The sequence below is a fragment of the Ammodytes marinus genome (genome assembly GCF_949987685.1).
Source record: "Ammodytes marinus genome assembly, chromosome: 11".
Taxonomy (NCBI): Eukaryota; Metazoa; Chordata; class Actinopteri; order Uranoscopiformes; family Ammodytidae; genus Ammodytes; species Ammodytes marinus.
This window is the reverse complement of record NC_137215.1, coordinates 7,267,994-7,292,003: the sequence shown is the minus strand read 5'-3', so window position 1 is coordinate 7,292,003 and position 24,010 is coordinate 7,267,994. Positions and strand designations below refer to the sequence as shown.

Genomic DNA, 24,010 nt, shown 5'->3' with positions numbered 1-24,010 from the left:
GTTTTGAACAGTACATATTCCAAAGACTCGAAAAGTTACATTACACATTTCTATAACTATTTTATTTGACTTATTTCCTCGTGACCTCTGCCTTAAAAATCCTCATAGAGAAGTGGGGGCCATTTAAAAGAATTAGGACACAGCTGTTTGTCAATGGCGTATCGCAGGAGGACACCGTGCAATGCATCACCCCCTCTCAAACCCTTTCGTCACCCTCACACCCGCTGTTTCCACTTCCTCCTGTGTCTCTCTAGAGAGTTTCCACCTCTATTTCCTTTGCCCCCTGATTCCTGGTTCTCAGTATACTGCCAGGGAAACAGCCCAGCCACCATCCACCCTACCCCCCCCCCCCCCCCGATAACGCCAAGCTACGCGTCCTGTTTCTCACACATGCCAACTTAGCCGGCCGCGCTAGTCAGCTGAACACAGATCCAGTTTCCCCCCGTCTTAATACTCCTAACAAGCCTTTTCCCTCCGCAGCCAAGTGTCAAGCCTACACCAAAGTCACCTAACGGGGAGATGACTCTGCCCTCACACACACACACACACACACACACACACACACACACACACACACACACACACACACACACACACACACACACACACACACACACACACACACACACACACACACACACACACACACACACACACACACACACACACACACACACACACACACACACACACACACACACACACACACACACACACACACACACACACACACACACACACACACACACACACACACACACACACACACACACACACACACACACACACACACACACACACACACACACACACACACACACACACACACACACACACACACACACACACACACACACACACACACACACACACACACACACACACACACAAAAAGCCAGGGGAGAGGGGTTCTGACATGAACAGGCTTTTATTTTTTACAGTTTCTCCTCGTTTACAACATATCAGATGGACACCGCCTTATGTCAGCTCGGTTTGTTTTCATCACTTTTTTGTGAGAAGTATGAAGGATGACATATGGCTGGGTGCCATTTCTCATTCTGGGATTCAAGGGAAGAACATGAGGGTTCTGACAGCCGAGTTATATCCTAGATAGCAGAAGAATTATCTCAGTGTGAAAAAGAGCTGTTTAGATGGGACCATTTTATTTCTTGAAAGCAAACTTGGACAACAATCTGAGATCCAGAGGCCCGATTGTATCCTTTGATATCATGCATATCCGCTTTGAGTTTTTTCAACATGGCAAAAGATCATTGAAAGAAAAGCCTTAACTTGAGACAAATCACACTTGAAATGATCAAACTGATATTGTGTGTCACCGTTGTGCTTCACAACAACAGAACATCCACCAGCTTGTTTTGTTATATAACGACCATCTTCTGAAATGGTTTTGAACGTTGACCACAAGTGTTTCTTTGGGTCACGCTCGACGTATACAGAAGACCAAAACTTACAACATTCAGCGTTGCACAGCAGAGAGAGCTATTTTCTGCAGCTATCGTCAGTTTGAGCATGATGAGTCTATGCCCTGTGTCTCCCACCTGTCATATCACCAAACAGAGGAGACCCAAGGCCAGGCACCAGGCTCATCCATTTGAATTGGACACAACCCAAAACATATCAAGGACAAAAGAAGTTCACCCTTCTCTCTCTCCCTTTTTTCTCCCGTCCATCACTGTCACTAGATCCGCCTTTGCACTTAACGCTGAGGAAGGATTGGCACCGTCACAGCACTCGCCATTAGCTGATTTTTAGCCATCAAATATCAAAATGATTTCTCATTCCAAACAGGCATTATGAAAATATTATGAAACAAAACATGCAAGGCCATGTTTTTACACACACACACACACACACACACACACACACTCTCTGAGCAACGGTATACCCTTTTAACTGCCTCTATGTCCAGCCAGGGAACCACTCGCTCAATACACACAAGTGTGTGAGTCACGCATGAAGCAGTAGGCTTCAATACACATGTGAATCAGCCGATGATTCATCCCTATAGTGCAGGGCAGGTCAGCCCAAGCAAAGCAATTGACAGTCACTCTTTTTTTTTTTTTTTTTTACACTCCTATGTCTATATAGGTCCTGCAGATAGGTTAGCTTCCCACAAAGACATTCACTGTGCAGCATACAACACATCACAGCCACCACTGAGTGTAGACATTGAAGAGAACAATAACAGAAAACTATAGGAAGAGGAGGAATTATGTTTGTTTCCCGGGGAAGTTGCACACTATGAAAAGGGGGAAAGCCTTGCCGGTCGATGGGGTCTGCATGAGAAGACCTATACTCCCAGTTCATTAGGGTCTCACCGTCAGTGCCAAATTCTTCTTCTCAGATTTCTACTTGTTTTTTTTACGCCAAATCATAAAATGGATTGTAAATAACCAATCATGCTCACATTAGTTTAAGTAGTTGTTTTCTTTTAACTTTAATTGATTTTCATTTTATTTGAATCCTGAAAAAGCTAATGGTTATGTCATGTGTCACGTATGTGCATTGTGATGTATGTATTTATATTTTGTATTGTATTGTTTGTGTTATGTTCTGTGTTGGCCTGCACAGGGACTGCAGATAGAAATGAGCAAACTGCTATAATTTGGTTCAAAGCACATTTTTTCTCTGTCTTTGTAGGCCTTACATGGTCCCTCAACATATAACTAAAACTAAACTGGTGACATTTACAGGTTAGTCTGGTCGTGAAGAGCTGATGATACTTGGATGTATGTTGAAGAAGCAGAATAAAATGATGAAGGAACTGCACTGCTCTCATCTCATCCCACCCATATCTGTCATGCAACACACCACCCCCTCCATTCAAGAGTGGGAGTTGGTAAACAGCCAACGGGTAACAACAAAACATATCCAAGAGGGATGCATTCATTATGATGCCACTGCAATAGGCACCCGATATCTGTTTAGTGGGTGCAGACGAGGAGGAAACTATTAAATTGAGCACAGTGGCATATCGTTTGCACCACGAAGGCCTTTTAAAGGACAGGAAGTCAGTCAGACCAGTGTCACTATACTACTATGGAAATCTACACTTTGTGCTTTTAGTGATTATGTAGGAGGATTTCACAAACTGGTCGTGAACGCAACAGCAGCCAGTCAGTCATACCTTGTGTTTTGTGTTGCAATGGCAGCAAACTGTCCACAGATACTTGAGGGTCCTCCATAGCAGGATGATGAAGAGACCCCCGAAAAACGTCACCATGGAGGAGGCGAGGAATGCCCACCACATGCGCTGTCCATTATTGTCGCAGGGCACCTCCGACGAGAACGGGATAACAACGTCTTCCATCTTGGATATTAAGATCGAAGAGTCCGGCTTTATATTATTAATGATATTGCTTGTCCTCATAGAGCTGTCGCTGCCATGGGGAACGGTGCCATCTGCCTCAGCTAGCATTTAGGAGCCTTGGAGAGCCCGTGCCAGCGTCCCCAGCCCCACTCACCAGCCATATTGCTTGGGATGAAAAGAAAAAAAAATCCCCTCTTCGCTGTATATTGTACTCACCCACCCGAGTCTTTTTTTTGTGTGTTTTTTAGCAGCCTGCGAATTGTTTATTCGTGACAGCGTGAGACGCAGCACACGCGAACCTGACCAAAATAGGGGGTCGGTGGCCCTTGGTGAGAGGCATTTAAATCCGCAATAATTACGAATCTCTGGGCTCTTTCTCAGTCTGTGGGCTTTGCTGGCTCTTTCACGCCGAATGCCATGGTTAAAGACGGCGTCGTTCGCAGCCGTCGTGAGGCTGCCAGTTGATATTTCAAATGGTGGTAGACAGACACACACAGTGAAAAATGTTCCAGCCTGTTCTCGGCGAGGCGACCTCTCTCTCTCTCTCTCTCTCTCTCTCTCTCTCTCTCTCTCTCTATCTCTCTCTCTCTCTAGCCGTCTTCCATTCACGGATCCCCGTCGATCAGACAGACAGGCGGGCGAATCGATTTCACTTTCTTTAAAAGCGTCAATCGACTGTGTGCAACCAAACGAAAAAAAAACAACAACACTGGGAAGATATCCTTCAATTGTATACGATTGATTAGTCGTCACTGCAGTGCCGTAGTTGGCTACATAATTCTCGCGGGCGTTCTCGCCGTCAATTCTGCGTAAAAGGACTCTCGCTCGGGTGGATGTCAGTCAGCGTCTCCATTCGGTCTCCTGCAGCCCTGGCACGGAGCAGCCAGCTGAGCGCGCCTGTCAGATCCGCTCCAGAGGAGTGCGGGGCAGATTTACAGGTAGGAGGGAGGAGCGACGCGCTAATAATAAAGACGGGCAGAGGGCGGTAACAACGCGACGAGGTTTATTCCAAGTGCACGCCCGGTCCCCACTGCTTGGGTGTAGGATAAAAAGAGGAGGGCTACAAGTGCGCCTTTGCGTCTCTGTTGCGCGCCAATGACGCAAGCCACAACAAAAACGAATTGGCTTTGATAAGCAGCTATATGGATCAGTGATAAATGTTAAGGATTATAGCTTTCTATATAAACATCACAGCAATTGATGAGTCCCCATTGGGACCTTGTGTTGATACCACTGCATTTAAAACGACAATAAAGTGAGGTTGACTACAACACTGCCAGTCCCTGTTGGGATATTATTGTACTTTTCATTAAGGATAGTGCTTCCCCTTTTTCAATTACTGAGTCCATGGCTCTGCATCTGTGGATGATGGACGTCCCTGTTTTCGTTTTGAGAAATGAACTTGAGCGCGCGCGCACGCACACACACACACACACACACACAGGGTGTGTTATTAGCGTCCTTCCCGGTCAATTACTGTAATATGCTCACACTTTTAGCCCACATATTAGGTCAAAAACAGGTGCGGATTGGTGATGACGTTGAGGCATGACTAGCAGTGGTTTATGGCTGACCATGGTTGTCCCTCAAGGAGCCGCAGCCAGACCAGTGGATATGGAGAAACAGCTGGCTGAGGGGCCCTGAATAACCACTGACCCCAGAGCAGCAGACCGGGCAGGTGCACACAGCCACCTGTGTCACAAGGCTCCAGACTTCTTGGAGGTTGGTTGCAAAAAATAAAAAATAAAAATAAATAATAACTTTACAATCTGTAGCCTAGGGCTTTCTGAATGTTTAAGTGACTGAAAGTGAATTTAAGCATTGGCAACACATGTCTCAGCCAGTTCTCTTTTCAGTTGCCCAGTAAACGTCCCATGAAGTAGGCTATGTGAATATGACACTTGATCCAAACCACAAATCATCTGAAAGGTAAACATGCCTGCGTAGGCGTAAAGAAGATATGTGTTCAATGGCGGTAATTTATTGTCTGGGAAATATTAGTGCTTCACACAGAAATAGCTTCCGTAACCGAATATTTGAGCGTGCAGGAAGGCCGAGGCTATAAAACACAAGAGGAAAAGGCAATCTGTAAATTGTTGCACTTCAGAGTTATGAATGTGTATCCAAGCGCTTTTGACTTCACATAAAATATAGGCGGGCGCAGGCCAATTGCTGCTGCAAACCACTTGATATATTGAATATAAGTAACAAAACAAACAAAAACTCAGACCAAGTTTGAAATGTTTGGAACATTCTCACTGATTGTAGTCTTCCAATTTCCTCAACAGCGTTTATAAAGTTTGCTTTCAGAGTGACCATGCAGCAAAACACCAAGATGAAAATCACACAGGCAAAAGTTAAAGGTGCATTATGCAACTCTTGGTGTGTCAGAGAAATGGGCCTTTTTTAAATATATTCTCATAACTGAATAAACAAACTTTCCTCACAGGAAACTTGGTTCCCTGGAACGCTGAAGTGAGAAAGCCACCTGGAAAGTTACTGTTTCAATGCTGTTGTTGTTTACAGCAGCAGGGCCCACAGTTTGGTTCACAAACATATTCTATAGTCTTACGTTTGGTTCCAGGTGCCTCAAAATAATTTTGTTTTTATTTATGATGATAGAATTATTCAATACTAAGAATTACATGAAGAGTAAATGAGTTTTGTAAACTAACTGCATGCTTTGCAAATGTAAACACATCTGCCTATTCTGAAACTGCATAGTGCACCTTTAGATACAGCTCTATTGCTATGTATCTAAAGCTCAATGCTAGACTAGTTGCACTACTGAACAGCAACTGAACATCAGCCAGTGTTCACATACACAGGAGATGGGGCTTGAAGAGCAGCACTGCTGCCGTCCTCCTGCTGGTAAAATGGTGAACTGTCAAATTAAAGGCAAATGATGCTGCTGCACAACAGTCCTAATGGAAGGAACCACTGCTTTTTTTTCTTGCTTTTTTCCACATTCTAATTAAGAAAATTAAATTCTTGCTTGAACCAAGGGGATACTGGTCATAAACAATAATTAAAAAGCAAGATATGGGATGCATTTTGATGAGAAAATTGGTCTTTGATACTCATGTATTACATAAATTAGGATAATTTCAGGAAACAAGTGAGATGTAACTCATAAATAGGTCAGGTTAACCGAGGCTGTCTATTGAAGGCAATTGTGGATTCAAACACGGACTTACATATCATTATTAATGCTGCATTATATTATTATCAAATTTAAAAGAAAATGCCTACAACAAATGGTAAATCATTCTTACCACCATACAAACCCAACTGTATGGACATCCACAATACCAAAGCGAGGAGGTCATAGAAAGTGAGAGCATCAAGCAGCAGCCACATGCTATACACACAACACACACATTATGTGTCATATAGACAGTAAATCCTGCTGGTGTTTATTGCTGGCCCACGATAGCAGAAGGGACTTAGACTTCATCATCCCCCTTATAGAGCCAGCTGTTGGTTTACCAGTGGGTTCCTGTGTTTCCAACCAGATCTTTAGTCACACAGGGGTCTCAATGCTGACAGATGAAGAGTATAACATTGGAACGGTTAGGTGGTAATCCCAGCAAGACATTTAGATATGGTGGAGTTAACGTGCTGGAGAACAGGACGTATGAGTATCAGTGGGTGGACTACAAAGATCCTTCGCTGTCAGATTTAAGACTTCTCAAGTTCAGTTGAGCTGTCAGCAGCTGTCTTGAAACAGACACCCCCAGCAGGAGGTTTGGGAGACCCTACACCCTGTCTAAAACAGGCAAGAGGGGACATGGAGGACATTAAAAGTTAGGGGCATGGGCACACAGCGGACCTCGACATGCACCTGTGGTAGGCAACATCACATGGCAAAGGTGAAGTGATTAGGGGACCAAATTGTGGAGAAGCATCCTCTGTACTAGAGTGTTAAAGTCCCTGTAAACCCAAATCCACAAAATCCTTCTCACGGTGTCAGTTGGGGTGTAAGCTGCATGAGAGTAAGCATCTGAAAAGTTTTAGGCATATTTATCAATCAAAATGAAATATATTGTCATTTAAGTTTGATAAAGTTGACAGAAATTTGGTTTAGATGAGGCAGGCTATGCTCTGGTTCTTAGGACATAAGTATTTTGAACCAATCACGACAGTTCTCTGCCCTAATGTTCTATAAAAGCTATGACTGTTGCCAAGGAGACCGTTTGATATGTCTACACCTACACAGTCCTGTCAAACGAGTATAGAGTCTAAACACTGTAAAAAAGCTGTTTAAAAAAAAGATAATAAGTTTCATACTATTTATGAAGATTTATCATCAATCTGATTTGTGTACACTCATATTGGGACACCCAAACGTTTATACTATGTATTGATTTGAACTATTTTACCCAAGATTTTCAAGAGCTTTAAATTACGTCACAGTGAACCCTTTTCAAACAATGATTGTTCTCACCAGTGAACAACTAAGGGGCCCTGAGTTGCAGGCGAGTTGAGGCATTAGACATGGTGGATGTTTGGGGGAGACACTTGGTTCTCTCTTGCCCCAGTGAAGCTGACAGTCAGCTGGAGGGGAAGTCCTTCACTGGGACATGATGGGCCAGAGGAGCATGTGACCCTGGATGCCTTGCTCAGAGGAAACATCCTCCAGCTAGAGGCAGCCAATCAACCAGCAAGATCTAGTGCCGCTACAGGCTGGCCAATTGTATGGAAAACAACACTCACGCTGCAGAAATACAAGTTAATGTTTTCTTTTTAAAAGTTTAGATATGACAATATGTATGGTTATCATGTTTCTAAGCCAGGGTCTATATTCATCAAACATAAATGAATGTCACTCAAGTTAAGTTGTGTGAGTACAAAGGTTATTTGTGTTAAACAGAATATACAGAGATAGCCTACTGCGTCTTACATCAAAGTGACTCTCATGAGATGACTGGCATTTTCTAAGTAGAAATAGCCAATCAGATAGAAGGACTCACCCTCTGCCATATTATTCTGTAAACTCCTTTTTTACTCTGTGATGTTATAAGTATGATTTAAATGTTCTTGTATTTGTGTGAATTTCAAGTAAAATGAACAATGTAATATGTTTGGAATTCATGTTAATTAGTGATGTACTGTATAAAAGGAAGTGGAACAAAAAAGGATCTAAAATGGACCAGGTAGGAATTTCTGTTACTGGTAAAGGGCATGCATGAGACGGGATTTAGCACCACTAGTAATAAGCAGACAGACATTGAAAAATACATGGAAGGTGCAAACAAATAAATGCAAGCAAAGGCAGAAAAACGGATTGGAGTAACACCCTATCAAATGTTCTAATCGGACAAGGCTAAAACTATTATACCGAGTTACACACATTGCTTTAGATAAGGTAGCATTCATCACCAATGATGGTTTGTACCCACTCCAGAACATATACGAAATCCTTATCTTTCTTACAGAAGCAAGGTTTATTGAGCACGATAGACTCACCGACACATTGAAATACATTAACCTGTAACCCTCAAACGGCAAAATATGATGGATGATAGAAATGCTGCCGTAGAACAGATAGTCTTTAAAATGGTCTTTGTATACAGAGCCCAGAGTGCAGCTGCTTCTCTTAATGCTGAAACCAAGGACACATCTTTATCGCTCCCTCCGCTCCGAGATCCTGCCAGATCTTGTCACGCTACCTTATCTCAACTCAAGAGAAATAGATGGGCATTTCATCTGACACTTTTTTCATTTGCGGGCTCATTCCAGCTAAAATGGATTCGCTTTCATCCTCATACATCTCTGAAGGACATTAGACGGAAAACTTGCTCTCAGCTCTCTTTTAATCCTCTTATTTTTTAAAACATTTTAAAAAGAGAGAGACAGAGAGGGAGAGAGAGAGATGGAGCAGCATGTTGAAAATCATCTCACTTATTCAGCATTTTTTTCTTAGGCATCGCCTAAGCTGGGGAAAAGTGCAGATTAAGCATTTAATGATGTCAGTATTTGAGCAGTAGAAAAAAAAAATAGACTTGACAAAAAGTCAGACCGAGGCCAATGTTGTGATACAGAAATGAGTTTTATTCTCATGTTAATGTCTCGACATACAAATCACATTCTTTTTAATAAAAGAAAAGTTCAATCAGTACCTGGCACCTAGACCCTTCCTAAGAATACAACTATTTCATGTGTATCCCGCTCACCTCTCTTTTCTCTCTTTCTCTCCCTCTCTAACATATGCTATCTACTCAGAAAAATAGTAACATTACAGTTTGTTTTCTGCTAACTCTTTTAGCCCAACAGTCAAACTTGTGGACCAAATTTTCCATTGAAAAACTGTGCAAGAATAGATCCCTTTTTTTATATATATTTCAAATAAGATCCTTTATTTTAATATTCTAATCAACAATAAAAGGCCATCAATGAAATGTAAGGAACTGATGTGAGAGATAAAAACATGAATTAGTTACAGTAGAAGTTAGAGTACCTATTCATAGTCTACTGGAAACCTAGGAACAGTTACATGTTTAAGGTTAACAGATAAACAAGTGCAAAACAGAAATTTAAAAAAAAAGGATAAAGTTGCCTTAGTGGGATTTTGGCACAATAAAGGATACAGGATATGGTTTTTGAGGAGGGGCAGAATATTTGAGTCAATATTTTTTTGCCTCCTGAATAAAAAAATACATTTAAATAACAATGAAAAAGTCACTAACATTTAAACAGATCAGAGGAAAATCCTTTTGAAGATATTACCCTGCACATTTTGCTTCATAGTGTCTCTTTTTAACGAGTACATCGATAAGTGACCGACAACCAAGCACGAAAAAGCAAAACAAAAATAAATTCTTTAAAAAAAGAAAAGAAAAACATGCTAATACCTGCTAAGACACGACTTGACTGTCAGACGTTCCTAGGCGTATGACCTAGTAAAAATACATGTAATATATATTTAGATATATTTGTTTTTTTTCTTCCAGATGTATCTGCATACCGTATATGTTATACTCTGTCTATATTGTCGTTAAATATATGTCAAAGAGATAGAATGATAGTTACACAGTGGTCTGTCTAGCCCTGGAGTGCATTCTAAAAAGGAGTTAACCCGTTGGCCGCCGCTTCGGCCTACCCTCAAAACCTCACCATTGTCAATGCGCTCTGCACAACACTGGTCTCAAATCAGCCCCTCAAATCATTTAGACCACCATTTGGTGAAATGATGCATTGGATTTTGAAGTCGAAAACGTCCAAAAATCCTCCAATTGACCAAGGGGCTGGTTTCAGACCAGGGTTCTTCTCCGAAGGCACTTCCGAAAGGCCCATGAACTGTCCACACACCCGGCTACTATAGAAACACAATGCATAGAGCAAACATCGATGTGTATTATGACTTTTACATGGCAGTCAGGTCCGGTTAAGACCACAGCTACGTGTCTTCAAGAGGTTCGGAGGCCTTTGCACTTGTGTGATGAAACACCACTAGGAATGTGATGTCTGATCCTGGCGCTCTATTTCTATAGCATCGTAACTCATGCTAACAAACGACCATGATTCAACTCAACTGAAATTGTCAGTTTCAATGATTTCTCTCTCTCTCTCACCACACACACAACCACACACACGCACGCACGCACGCACGCACACACAATTAGCTGTCAGTCACCGACAAACGGGTGCATAATTGTAGGGAGATCCACAAATGTCACTTGGTACACGGATGGGTCAGGGGGTGGGTGAACTTCATTATTGTCGAGGTGTGTGTACACAGGAGGGGAAGGGACACGCATTCAAGCAAATATTGAACACCAATAGTCTTTTGACTGTAAACGGACGCTTACAATGCAGCATTACGAACACACCACCAGAAACCCTTTAGGGAAGACTGAATGAACTCTTAAAGTCAAGATCCAGTGCTACTAACCTGCTCTGGAGTACGTCAGAAATAACAAGAGGAGGCTCTGATTATAGGTCATTACAAAGACAAAAATAAAAAAATAATAATTTACATATCTAGTTGACTGTAGTGTACCTATTTGTATAGTGTAAGAGGGTTAATTAGTGTTTTTTTGGGGGCGGGGGGAATGGAGGTGAAAGCCGCAGCTTGCTGTAGTGGCAGCCGGTCTCCTCTAGGGGCAGCCAAGTGGAGTCCACAGGACTTTACTTTGTTCTTGATCAACTATAGTCATGATCTGAGTGCAAATGTAAGGGAGGGCGCCGCCTTGGACAATACCTGCAAAGAAAAAAAGATGACTCATTGGAAACAGAGAATGTTTATGACAAATACAATTGTGTGTTTGTGATAGTAGCATATAACAGGCATATTATCTGACATCTCTATTGTCTTAGATGTTCTTTTTATTGCATACAAACCTGTGAAGAATTTGCTGTACTCTTGCTCTATCTTCTGTGCGCTTTCAAATTGCTCCTTGGAATGTTTTTGAGAGACTTTGTCCCGTAGGTAAACGGGGTCTTTCTGCTCTCTGTTGAAAAAAAAGCAGGAAGTGAAAATGGAGATAGCCATGCAGATCAGACTTTTGGTTATGAATCCAACACCAGTGTACACTAACATTTCTTATATGTTTAGTGTGTCCGATAAAGCTTTCAATCATTGAGAGCTTCTAATAAGTCCTCTGAGGCAAACTGTCATTTGTGATACAGGGCTATATGAATAGATACATTTAATTTATACTTAGCTGATGAAATAATTTTTGACCAAATTTAGAGGGGGATAAAGTCTGGCGAACATTATGAAACATACCACAAATACCCAGCTAAGAGGGAGGATACAGCTTTTGCACAAAGACACTTTACTTTTTTTTTTAAAGAAAGAGAGGAAAAAGGCAGTCATGCTTCACCAGCTGTTTGGGATTATGCAAGAGTGAGGTGAAGTGGGGTGGACGATTTGAGAGCTGTGCCAAAAGGGTTCAGGATGGGGGGATGAGAGTGTGAAGGCTTATCCTGCTAGATACAACATACACACACACACACACACACACACACACACACACACACACACACACACACACACACACACACACACACACACACACACACACACTCTTGTGTTTCTTCAAAACAGGCTGCTACGTACTTGATCTGCTTGGCATTTTTGTAGCGGACAAAGACGACAATTGGGTAAATGTGAACGCTGTGGAGCCTTTCGATGGCGTGTGAAGCAATGTCCAGCAAACAGTGGCAACCCTGTATCGCCCAAAAAAAGAAAAACAGAACATCACATAAACAGATAAACTAATTGTATACGCCGTTCCAGATGGTTCAACAACGCTTAACATTTTGCTGCAGGAATCTTGCTTTACATTTCAAAGATATCAAAGATGAAAGCGCTACCAGAGAGATAGCTTATCTCGAGCAGAGGCAGAGATAAAAAGACAAATTGAAGGCACTTTATCTTTTCCTGATAAAATCTGATGAGGAAAAAAAAAGCAATGACTCATAGTCTCTCATACCTTATCTGTTATTTCCTTTATGGAAGCGACAGTGGTCACATCGAAATGGCCACTCCTGCGCTTGTAGTCGATGAAGAGACAGTCTTTGACGCCCCGCTCGATGGCTTGCTGGGATGCCTTCATCACCTCTGCAGACGCCACAGAGAGAGGGAATGGGTTAAGAACATTGCCAATAGCACAAAGCATGGATAATCCTTAATGTTCTGGCAAAAACAAACACGCTACAATACAAACTAAATCTTTGAACGGGCATGTTGCTTCCTCGTGGGCTCCCTTTGTTTACATACCTATTTACAGAGCCTAGCCTGTGTATTAACACTGGATTTTTTTTTCAGTGAGGACAGGTAGCAGATCATTTGGATATATTCCCTAAATGATTTTGTCAACAAGCATTCTACCATAATCACTGACTCCAACTAATTAATGCTTATTTTCAATGCCGGATTATGAAACAAGTGTTTAGAATGTAGCTGCAGTAGGACTTTGTAGGACTGTCACACATGTGGATGAGCTGTTCTCACCCAGTACACATCTGCAGAACTTCCCGGGCGACTCTTTGACCAGCATCTCCTTGACGGCGTCGGTGAGCGGCCCCAGGACGAGCACCGGCCGAGGGGAGGTGCACTCCACCTTCTGGACCCGCTGGTAGGCCAGGCTCACACAGTCTGACACAAAGAACATACATCAATCAAATGTAATGCCCAGTAAAGATGCTTGTGGTGCCTATTTGCGGCCATTTTTAAACAAAAATTCCCAGACTTTTCTTTTTCTTCTCACCGTCAAGGAAGGGTATGGAGTCAGTGCTGATGGCGTCCAGAGCCACCATCTCTTTGCTGTCTTTGGAGCTGCTGCGTTTGTGTTTCTGTTTCCTCCTGAAGAAGGACCTGCGGGCCGCCGCCGAGAGAGTCTTACCGGAGTCTTCCTTCATTTCTGTCATGCTGTGTCTTCGGTAAAACTCTTGGTCCATCCTACACCACCAACACACACACGCACACCAGGAAATAAACATAAACATATTTAATTGAAGAACTGCACAGAAGTAAGCTGTGTATTTAATGCTTCACTGTTTAAAGTAGGACTTCAGAATCCCTTTATCGGCCAAATGTACAGAAGTAGACAGGAATTTCACTTGGTGGTCCAACACATTAAAACCTTTATTTTTTTAAGAAAATTAAAAAGAATTAAGAGAATTGTTTTGCAGATTCAAGAGACAATTTGTTGCGTTTAGGTAAGGCGTGTTGTTATGGGATTAAAGTTAGTTTGAAAAATCAGGCCTAGTAAAGTTATATAACAAAACAATTTAAAATAAATTCAGAACTAAACTAACTACACTGAAAACCATCAATGTATGTCTATAGAGACACACAATAAGGAGGACAACAGGAGGACCCTTTAATAAGTGCAAAAGGACAGTCCAAAAGCATGCGGAAGAGACGTGACCTTACACGCGATTCCTGCATTGCCAGCAGTATGACATAGACTGTTGTCACAGCTGTTACAAACTGCCCCCCCCCCTCCCCCAGCGTATGGGCGTGCGTGTGTGTGTGTGTGTGTGTGTGTGCGTGTGCGTGACATTCTCCACTCACATGTACTTGCTGGGGATCTGCCCCCTCTGGATCTGCTGTGCGTTCTCGTCTAGCTGCCAGGCCATCCAGGTGCCGAAGCTGCCCTTTGGTAACGACTCGTCCACGTACAGGATGTCATCCTTCTTAAAACTCAGGTCCCCGCTGGCCTCCCCCACGCGGTCGTAAAGTGCTCTGGAGGGATAAAACCAGATAGATGGGGAGTTATGAAGAGTAGTGAGGGAGCACAACTTTGATAAAGTGAGAGAGAGGGTGACCACGGAGCCCCCAGGGATCTCCAAAGTTACATTTAAGACTTTTTAATGCCACTTACAATGAAATGCAATGTCAACGTGAGGGCATACTGGCAAAGTAGGAAGGATATAATGGAAACTGACACATTTTAAGGAACATTTATTAAAAACTCACATTAATATACTCACATTGATATAATGTTACAATAGCTTTTTTTAAGTGGGTGTTAAATCTTAATAACTAAATCAAAAAGTGCTTATTCGTCAAATAACGACACCTCTCCAAGTATTTAAAAAGGCAATCAAACAATATAAGACTTTTGTAAAGGAAGTTCAATACTTATAAGACCTTTTGAGAATATTAAGTTCAATGCTTTTTGTAATGCTTTCAAACCCCGTGGGTAACCCTGCAAAGAGTAGAGTAGCAAGGGAGCGCAACGCTGATAAAGTGGGAGAGTGGGTGAGGTATTGAGACAAGAAAGGTGGGAAGAGTCACAAGATAAAGATTTGGAGAGCTAGAGAAGAAGCCAAGAAAAAGAAGTGTAGGGAAATCTATTGACAGCACAGGCCTCCTGTTTGGAGCCTCTTAAGTCAGTGCCAAACAGCCTATCTGTGTGACAGCCGTGCAGGGCCCAGTGTATTTACTGCAGATGACATCACAAGGACCACTTGCCTATATGACAAGTGACTGCGGCAGCTGCGGCGAGACCACACCCCGACAGAATATTTTTCCCCCCCCCCCAATCATATACAATGTATTTCTACTTGGCCCTGGAAAACACAGAACACCCAAAATGGATGGGGCCGTTGCGTTTGGGTCTGGTGTGTGGAGTTTAGAAGGGAGATTAGATCAAACTAAATGTATGGCGTGATGAGCATCATTGCAGTCACACACACACACAGTGGATCTGGGACATAATTGGCTGAAGATGGGAAAGATTCCAGCTTGTCCGACGGGCTCTCCAGAGGCGGTTTTCTATATATAGCAGCATGGACAAAGGCATGGCTGCTTGGGGGAAATTAGAGTGGTTCTTTTTATTTATTTATATTTAAAAAAAAGAGAGAGTGAGAGAGAGAGAGAGAGAGAGAGAGAGAGAGAGAGAGAGAGAGAACAGTAACACAAAAAAAAAAACACGATTTATCTTTGTGCATGTGTCACATGTATACAAGCCCTTACCTAATGTAAAAGCCATCTCCTGGGACATCTTTGAGCAAGCTGAAGTCTTCCGGCCGATGCTGCACCCTGAGTGTGACCGTCTCGGCGGGCTTCAGCATCTCCACGTACGCCTCCTCCGCCGTCTTGTTCTTCATATTCACCGAGTTGTACTGGAAGACAAAAGAGGTGACGAGAGGATGGTAAATTGAGAGAGGCACGAGAGCAAGTTAACTACACAGTTTTTTTGAAAATGAGAGAAACTCACGCCTAAGAAACGAGAAAATTTGGGGCGAGTGTGTTACGAAATCATTTGCCGTGACTGTGCAGAGGCTCCACTATAGTGAATCAGCTATATTTCCTCCGGGGGCTTTGGGCTGTATTAAAGTGTTGCGGTATTGATTTGGGGCCGTGCACCGGGGGGGACAAGGGAAGAAAACAAACAAAATGGGAGATTGAAGGATGGACTGATGCTGTGCAAGCCTGATGAACAAACAAGTTCCATGGCCAATTTGGATAGCACAGTCCCTTTGTGGGAGCTGAAGTGGGAGCATGCCAGGGAATTGTCTATTATGAGTGTGTGTGGTGTTTTGGTTGGATCCCCGAGAGAGGGAGCACAGAGGAGGGGAAGATCAATGAAGGACAATGACAGACAGGAGAGAAATGCCAGCGACTTCTGGCATCGCTCCAGTCTAAAATAACTAGGGCCTTCAAAGCTATGCAACATTTGATAAGACTTTAGCTTTGAGATCACTTCAAGAAAATCATACTACACTTACCGCTCTTCAATGTCTTGATACAAATCCACAGATATTACATTTGTGAAACAGAATCATTCCCTGTCTGTTACCCATCTGACCAAATATGTACGTACTCAAGAATTGTAAATATGACCAAATAAAACCTACATGAAATCATCATTATTTGCACAGTATACTGTTAACAAGGCCTTAGCCAGGATTAGGGGGAAAAAAAAGTGTTATACACAACCTAGGCTCTGTAAACGATGGCCCTCCTTTTTTTTACATACCCGTTTACTGAGCCTAGGCTGTGTATGAACACCAGAATTTTTTTCTCAGCACACTGACAGTATTTACAGGTAGCGGATCGTGAGGAGATATTCACTGAGTTGGACAAAAAGTGATTCTGACAAAAAGCGTTTTCTAGAATCGCTGACTCAACGCAGGGATAATTATCTTGTCAGCTTTAATACAGCTTTTAATGACATACTGTAATACATTTAAACAAACCCTGAAGAACAAATGACTGAGGACATGACCTTGGTGCCCTCTATAGCAGATACAAGCATGAGTATATAAAGCAGTTGATGAAGTCTCCTTACATACTTTATGAAATTCCCTGGCAACAGGTTGTGTGTCTATGTGTGTGCGTGTGTGTGTGTAAAAGCGTCCCAACCTCCAGGATGAGGTCCCCAGGCAGCAGTCCATCCGGCCCTCTGGCTGGACTGTCTTCATCCAGGCTCTCTATGTAGACGCCCCGGAGGTTCCCCCCACACAGGGTCACCCCCACCTCCACACCAGACCTACGCACAGTCACAAGCCGCGCATCACCCACCTTCCTGCCGCCCTCTGACGGCATTCTGCAGGTAAACAAAGGCAAGGTAGGAGAGTTAGTGAAAGTGTAATGGTGTGGCACAATATAAACATTTCAACTCATTATTATGGTGTCCCCATCCCCCCCCCCTTTCTTATTTTAACTCATGGTTTATTTTTTTATGACAACTAGAGTAGTACAGATTTGTACATCATATTTTTCTATTTATTCCCTCAGTCCCAGGCCTCCCACTCACACATGGCTAACATACATAAAACTAAAAACACACACACAGATTCATGACAACCAGCACAAGACAAAAAATATTAACAGTTATAAATAAAATGTGTTATGCAACCATTAAAATAGAGAAATTGATAAATACACACAATAAAAAAATCATAATAATACAAAATGGCAGTTTTCTAAATTTGTGTGTAGAGGAGGTTTACCTGATGAAGTTGTGTGGGCTGGCAGTGGGTGTGGTCTGCTTGGAGGAGGGGGTGAGCGTGCCCTCGTCCTGTTCACTGAGGGTGTCGATGTTGGAGTGATTGTCAGGGGTCGCGGCTCCGCTCTCCCGGGGAGTCGACTGAGTGCTGATGGGCTCCAGACGGGAGCTGCACCAATAAAAATTTTTTTTTTTTTTAACTGACAAAAACATAGAAAACCTTTGATTCCATCAATAAAATGACTAACATAAGGCCCTAGGTTTTAAAGGTCACAAATTATGTTTTTTTTTTCAACATTATTATGGGAGCCGTTGTGACTATAGACTCCCCAAAGTATGAAACAAAACAAGCCTCTCTTTTTTTCCCCACCTCCACCTTTCTGAAAACCTGTGTTCACAAACTTCAGTCAGATTTCTTTCCTCTTATGATGTCATACACTACACCATGAAAACAGCTTCTAGCAGAAACCCAAATTTCTAATTTTGAATGTGAAAATTAGAATAATGTGTGGCCTTTAATATTTGTGACAAAAGAAGAATTAGTCCAATTAAAAACTGTTAAGGCATGTTAAACAGTAAAATCTAATTTTTTCATCCGGATAATGCATGGTGTCCTTGATGAATACTGGGGTACCAAAGAAAAGCTGTGCAATGCATTTTACAAAGATGAAGAGCTCTACAGTAAACTACATCTTTACACTCTGCTCCGGGGTGAGTAAATGCTTCTGCAGAGATTCCATTATGCTCATTCAGCTGGAAAAAAAAATATATATCTTCTGGCTTCAGTGTTGCAAAATAAAAACCTTTACAAATGCATTAAGAGAACACCTGGCCTTGGAAAACAATATGAAAAACTTAATGCAACTGATTCTAAAAATCAGCCAAGCAGCAAACCTGGGAAACCATATATTCATTGTAAGGCAAGGCAAGGCAAGGCAATTTTATTTATATAGCACATTTCAGACACAGGGCCATTCAAGGTGCTTCACAAGGTCAAAATTAAAATACATCAAATATAGAATACACAAGTAAAGCTCTATTACAAACAGGATGTTACCTGGAGCGAGAGTGGTTGCCCAGCTGGTACATGTGTGGGTTGTACTGGGCCATGATGGTGATGGTGTCACACTGCTGGCCGATGATGAGACGGGCTTGTTGCTCGGTGGCGTTACGCAAGTTGATGCCATTATACTAAGAACAGGAAGAAACAGTGTGATTAGGGAAAGAGATTTAGGAGAGATGGGGTTACCACAAAGATCAGAGATATGAACAGGGCATGTGGCAGATACCCATACTATATTTCCGCTGTGATAAGCCAGACAGCTTTTATTTTCCTTGATCTGTAGTCCCATTTGTAATTCAGAAGAGTTCAAGCACTGCATTGCTTACTTGTGGTTTATGTAAAGACACTCATTTGTTTTATTGATTTTAGATTTATTTTAATCTACAAACAAATCATGGTTATCATGAACAAATTTACAAGATCAAGATGATGTCATCTCACCAACACTGAGGTGGTTTTCATTTCATCACTCCCTTTATGTTTTGGGTAATGTGAAAAATGAAGAGTGCCCATAGTTCAGCAGAAAGCCACTTGGACCGGTTCATGGACAGGTTTATTGAGTGAACGTGACAGAAATGAGCACTGTTAAAGGGTCCAGTACTTTTTGTGACAGTAAAGCAGTTACAAGCTCGGTAACTAGAAATGTACTAGTTTTGGTAGGATAAATGAATTAACTTTGAAAAACATTCCCACTCAAGTTTTTTTTCCCACTCAAATTGTGCAACATCCACAAGAACAGTTTATGCCCTGTTGATGTGACAGCATTTCAGCTTGCACAGCCATTTCGGTTGTACTGAAAACACCCTTCCAGTTAATGCATTTCAGCAAGTATTAACATACTGGGAACCGTGACAAAACTAATGAATACAGTTTCCAAGGAAGTGGAAGCTGCACAGAAAAATTTAATTGCGGTAGGCAGCAAAACGAAATGGGACCTTTTGAAGCAACCATATATTTAGTATTAGACTGCTCTTGTACTGTTCTGGCCACCTGGCAGGCATGTACAATGCATTGCTATTTATGCTGATTCAAGCTTCAACCTCTTGGACATACAATTGGTGGTTCGTACCTCTAGTAATTGGTCTCCATACTCCAGCCCTGCCTGGTGTGCGATGCTGCCGCTAGTGACTTTAGAGACAAAGATCCCTCCGTTCTCTCCACCCACGATGGAGATGCCCAGAGGCTCTGCACCTTTGTGCACGATGACATTGCGTGGTTCCTCCAAGTATGGCCTGGAGCAAAACAGAAAAAAATGTGTATAAATGAACAGCACCTCAGAAAAGCAGTTACCAGGATACCACATGGGAGGAAGTTGAGAGGGCGAGGTGACAATATGTTTTCAGCTCTGTTGAGTGTTGCTAGCTGCTCAGGCTTTTGCTGTAGTAAAATATGGTCCAAATTCTAAACATAAGGCGTAGTTGTGTTCAAGAATTGTGGAGCCTGAGCTTACACATCCCTTCCCCAAGCCTGTAAATTGATCATCGTTTCAGAGAGCCACTTCCAGAAGAAGCTGGATCAGCTCAAGAGTATAGGAAGACTGTGTACACAACATCAGGAAATAACAGGCAAGGAGATTTGCATGAACGCTGTGTGTCTTCATGACAAGTTGGCTGCTGTGCACATGGCATACAATTCTATGAAGGTAGATAACAGGAATGGATTAGCAGCCAGAGACACAGGGGTAAAAATAAACAGAAAACATTGGCCAGAACCTCTGGGGCTGCATAATAATACCATTGCATAACATAGATACTGCAGAATAGACAGTGACTTGGCTGAAAAACACAGACATGCACTTTGACCATTTAGTCATCGTAGGGTGTGGACACTGCATGCGATATCTGAGATTTAAGTGAGTTTTCCGACATGGGGAGGAGACAAGTAGTGCAAACATGACAGTGAACCTTTAAAGTGTAGCTAATCAGGAATATTTTTTTTGTGGGTGTGTCCTAAGGCGGTAATTACTGTATAGTGCATGCAAAGAAGTAGCAATCGGAAAATTAAGCCGCGCTTTTGAGCAGGGTGAAAAAAACACATTTCCTGTTGCATTCCATATAGTGCATTGGAAGACTGTTTCCGCTCCTCCTGTGTTATCTACCCAACTGCACTGAAGGATCTGAAGGATGGGAACGACGTGACCTTGTGTGGGGGGGGCGGGGAGAAGGGGGGGCAGAAGGGTGGTGGGCATTCCCTGGAATTTTAAAACCGTGAGGAAGAACGAACCTGAGGCTTCTGAGAGAGGAGAACCTCCTCGGCCTCGCAGCCAGAGGAATCCTAAGAAAAGATCGGTTACGGTAAAGAGATCTGGAAGGTTTTCAGAGAGGCAGATAAAGAGGAAAATGGAGGACAGATATCACACAGAGACAGTCACAGAGTAAAAGACTTAAAGCGCTGTGGGCGAAACAAGACAGAAATGTTGGAGGAAAGTAAAATTAAATTCCGACATATTGTATTTTTTCCTTTGGAAACAGTAAGAGACTTTCAGAAAATGATTTGAACGAGTTTTCAATCTGAATTTCAATGGAGGGATTTCACAGCTCTGACCGTGAGAGACCTGTTGCTTGGCAACGCCTTTTGAAAAAGCCTAGGAGGATCCCTGAGGGGCGACACAGACCATATTGCACCAAACTTCTGAAGTGATCCTCCTAATCATACTCTCCATCATCCACCCGACATGCCACACCACTTGTAGAGCTATCCTCCCTCATTACTGTTCCGCACACACACAGGCTGGAATAGGCATCCTTCAATTTCCTACTAGCGTACATTTTTGAAATACCAAAATGAAAAGTGGTGAAAAATATGTCAACAAGCTAATTTGCGGTAGCATTGTGATAGCGCAGACACTTCATCCAGCTATGCATGGGGCGGTTAGGATTCTAGTGTAATTGCTTTGTAAAAATGTTTCACCCGGAGCACTCGTTCCCGGTGCATACCTGTCTTTCCTGCGCTCCCCTATTGGCAGAGGGCTGACGGAGATGCGAGGTAATGTGGAAATGGAGCCTTGTGATTGGCTGCTGGCGAAGGAGGACGTCTCCAGATTGAGTGGCGATTGTGGAGGTGTGATGAGGCTGGGGCTGCTACACTCAGAGTGCGAGAGGGAGCCTGGATATGGAGAATGAATAGCAGAATAAGGAAGCGTGCAGTTTGATATGACATTTACATCTTATATGAGAGGCGTGTCGGGTAAATGCCCATTGAAACGAGTACACCACATTGACTACGACTGGAACTTCACATCATTTTGTGATATGTAGAGCTTTTATAGAAAGGCACTAAACATATCACTTGTCCCATATCTCACCGGAGCAGTTTGCCTTTTATTTCAAATAAAAATATGAAGATAAAATATATATACTACCTAAGGAGGACGTTTGGTTATTGAGATCTTAAAATTGCTTGAAGACGACCTACACTTGGACACATTACGTTTCTTTCTGACCACTCAATATGCAAATCACCAGCTTGTGCAGGGGAGATAAAAGTGTCTCCAATTTGGTGCCAACCATCGGCTAAAAACACTGAACGGTTCAAAAGGGGTTGGTTGCACAAATGATCAAAAGGGGTTAATTCAGGTGTTTGAATTAGATTTCCAGGGGCTCCTGTGTTCCTTCTGCCAGGGGTAAAAATCTCAAGTGAAAACGTTAGAAGAAACTGATCTCACAACTCAGTGAAGCTAAAAAAAAAATCTTTTGAAACAGAATTTAAATAAAAATTATATATAATTTGGCTGGACCTACAGTTGCATTGATGTTTGATCTAAGGGGCTTTAACATATTTTGATACTTGTGTGGCGGGTGTGGGTTTTTGTACCTCTGTCTGACCCCAGCATGGAGCGCGGGTAGCGGGGAGTGGAGGGGAGTTTGATCCTCTCTGTGCGGTACTGGACATTATTGGAAGAACCTGGCGGAGAGATAAGATGATACACAAAATAAATACTGTGACGTAACAACCGAATAGAAAATGGAAAGGGACAGTAAGTTGGTGACCTTTGTGTGTGTGTGTGTGTGTGTGTGTGTGTGTGTGTGTGTGTGTGAGAAAGAGAGAGACAGTGTGTGTGTGCTTGCGTGCGTGCGTGAGTGCTAGACTGACCAAGGCGTGCGCTGGAGGGCAGTGAGTTTGTACCGTGTGAAGCTCTGCTGCTGCGTGCGGATGAGGACTCAGAGAAGTCACCAGCGCGCTTCTGCTGGCTCAGGTCCAGGCTGAGACGACCCTGGTGCTGTGGGCTGTGCAGAGAGTAAGATAAAAAAGGCCTTAGGGAAACAATGCTTACTTACATAGTGATTTGAACATGCAAGATATTTCACAGGTCAGAGTTAATTAAATTCACAGTGCAGAGGCTGAAACACAGCAGCACAATATTAAAGGCAAAGTGACGTTATGGAATAATTTTCCAGTCTAATCAAAATATAATTATGTGAATCTGCCTTTGGGAAATGGGTTCATTAAAAAGTATTTGTCTTCATAGCAGCTGCCCCATAAGAAACACTGGACTGATCAAAGAACTACATGGACAATCCTGTGAGTTTAATACAAGTTCAGCTTGATATTTGACATTTTATTTTGCTCCTATTTATCTAGTTGTTTTTTATGTACTTACATAGGTTGTTTTTTTGTGCCTATATAGCACTTTGGTCAACCGAGTTTGTTTTTAATGTGCTATTCAATTCAATTATACTGTGTAGTGCCCTTGGGGAAACTTGTGATATAAATAAACTTGGACTTGACTTGACATAAACTACACAGAGCCTTGAAAGGAGGGTCAAGGAGGCGGTGAGTGTGAAACGGGAGCTAACCTGGTGTGGGTGTGCTGGTGACAGATCTGCGAGGCGACGGATGGACAGTTGCTGGTGTGAACGCGGTGACTGCGCACCGTGTACACTGGGTTCCTCATCACGGCCGTCACAGCCGGGCAGGGAGATAGACCTCGGTGGGCTGAATCTGACAAGAGCACACACACACACACACACACACAAACGCCATGTTAGAGTCTTTGATTATGGTGGGTAAGCATGTGTTCAAAGCCTCTGGAAACCTGGTCTGAAAGAATCAAAATCAATATATGATATCAAAGTTGGGTGTCTCAATAAGCTTTTACAAAAATCTGATTGAAAATTATTGTTCATACGTATGATAAGCTTAGTAAAAAAAATATATTTTTTTACTGTCTAGAACAGTGGTTTTCAAACTGTGGGGCGCAGGGGG

General features: G+C 42.5%; 2 protein-coding genes across 3 annotated transcripts in view; both read right to left on the bottom strand.

The window, feature by feature from the left end:
• The window catches only part of LOC307257150 (calcium-activated potassium channel subunit alpha-1a), a gene marked incomplete at both ends in the record, with an annotated part of 133,070 nt that extends 129,631 nt beyond the window's left edge, over positions 1 to 3,439 (bottom strand). Inside the window, one exon of the mRNA XM_080036293.1 lies at positions 3,149 to 3,439. Within this exon, the coding sequence (XP_079892419.1) occupies positions 3,149 to 3,439 (291 nt within the window). The remainder of the gene's footprint in view (positions 1 to 3,148) is intronic.
• A 5,969-nt stretch (positions 3,440 to 9,408) lies between these two features.
• dlg5a (discs, large homolog 5a) overlaps positions 9,409 to 24,010 on the bottom strand; it is a 45,443-nt gene continuing 30,841 nt past the window's right edge. Inside the window, exons 18-33 of one of the 2 annotated variants that reach the window (XM_080036291.1) lie at positions 23,602 to 23,746; positions 22,898 to 23,031; positions 22,619 to 22,708; positions 21,742 to 21,910; positions 19,875 to 20,037; positions 18,800 to 18,933; positions 17,747 to 17,911; positions 17,157 to 17,340; positions 15,765 to 15,913; positions 14,358 to 14,528; positions 13,549 to 13,739; positions 13,293 to 13,436; positions 12,772 to 12,899; positions 12,396 to 12,505; positions 11,675 to 11,784; positions 9,409 to 11,534 (exon numbers count right to left, since the gene is read on the bottom strand). In XM_080036291.1, the coding sequence (XP_079892417.1) occupies positions 11,431 to 11,534; positions 11,675 to 11,784; positions 12,396 to 12,505; positions 12,772 to 12,899; positions 13,293 to 13,436; positions 13,549 to 13,739; positions 14,358 to 14,528; positions 15,765 to 15,913; positions 17,157 to 17,340; positions 17,747 to 17,911; positions 18,800 to 18,933; positions 19,875 to 20,037; positions 21,742 to 21,910; positions 22,619 to 22,708; positions 22,898 to 23,031; positions 23,602 to 23,746 (2,291 nt within the window). In that variant the 3' untranslated portion in view covers positions 9,409 to 11,430. The remainder of the gene's footprint in view (positions 11,535 to 11,674; positions 11,785 to 12,395; positions 12,506 to 12,771; positions 12,900 to 13,292; positions 13,437 to 13,548; positions 13,740 to 14,357; positions 14,529 to 15,764; positions 15,914 to 17,156; positions 17,341 to 17,746; positions 17,912 to 18,799; positions 18,934 to 19,874; positions 20,038 to 21,741; positions 21,911 to 22,618; positions 22,709 to 22,897; positions 23,032 to 23,601; positions 23,747 to 24,010) is intronic. The other variant, XM_080036292.1, reaches the window with a different exon arrangement.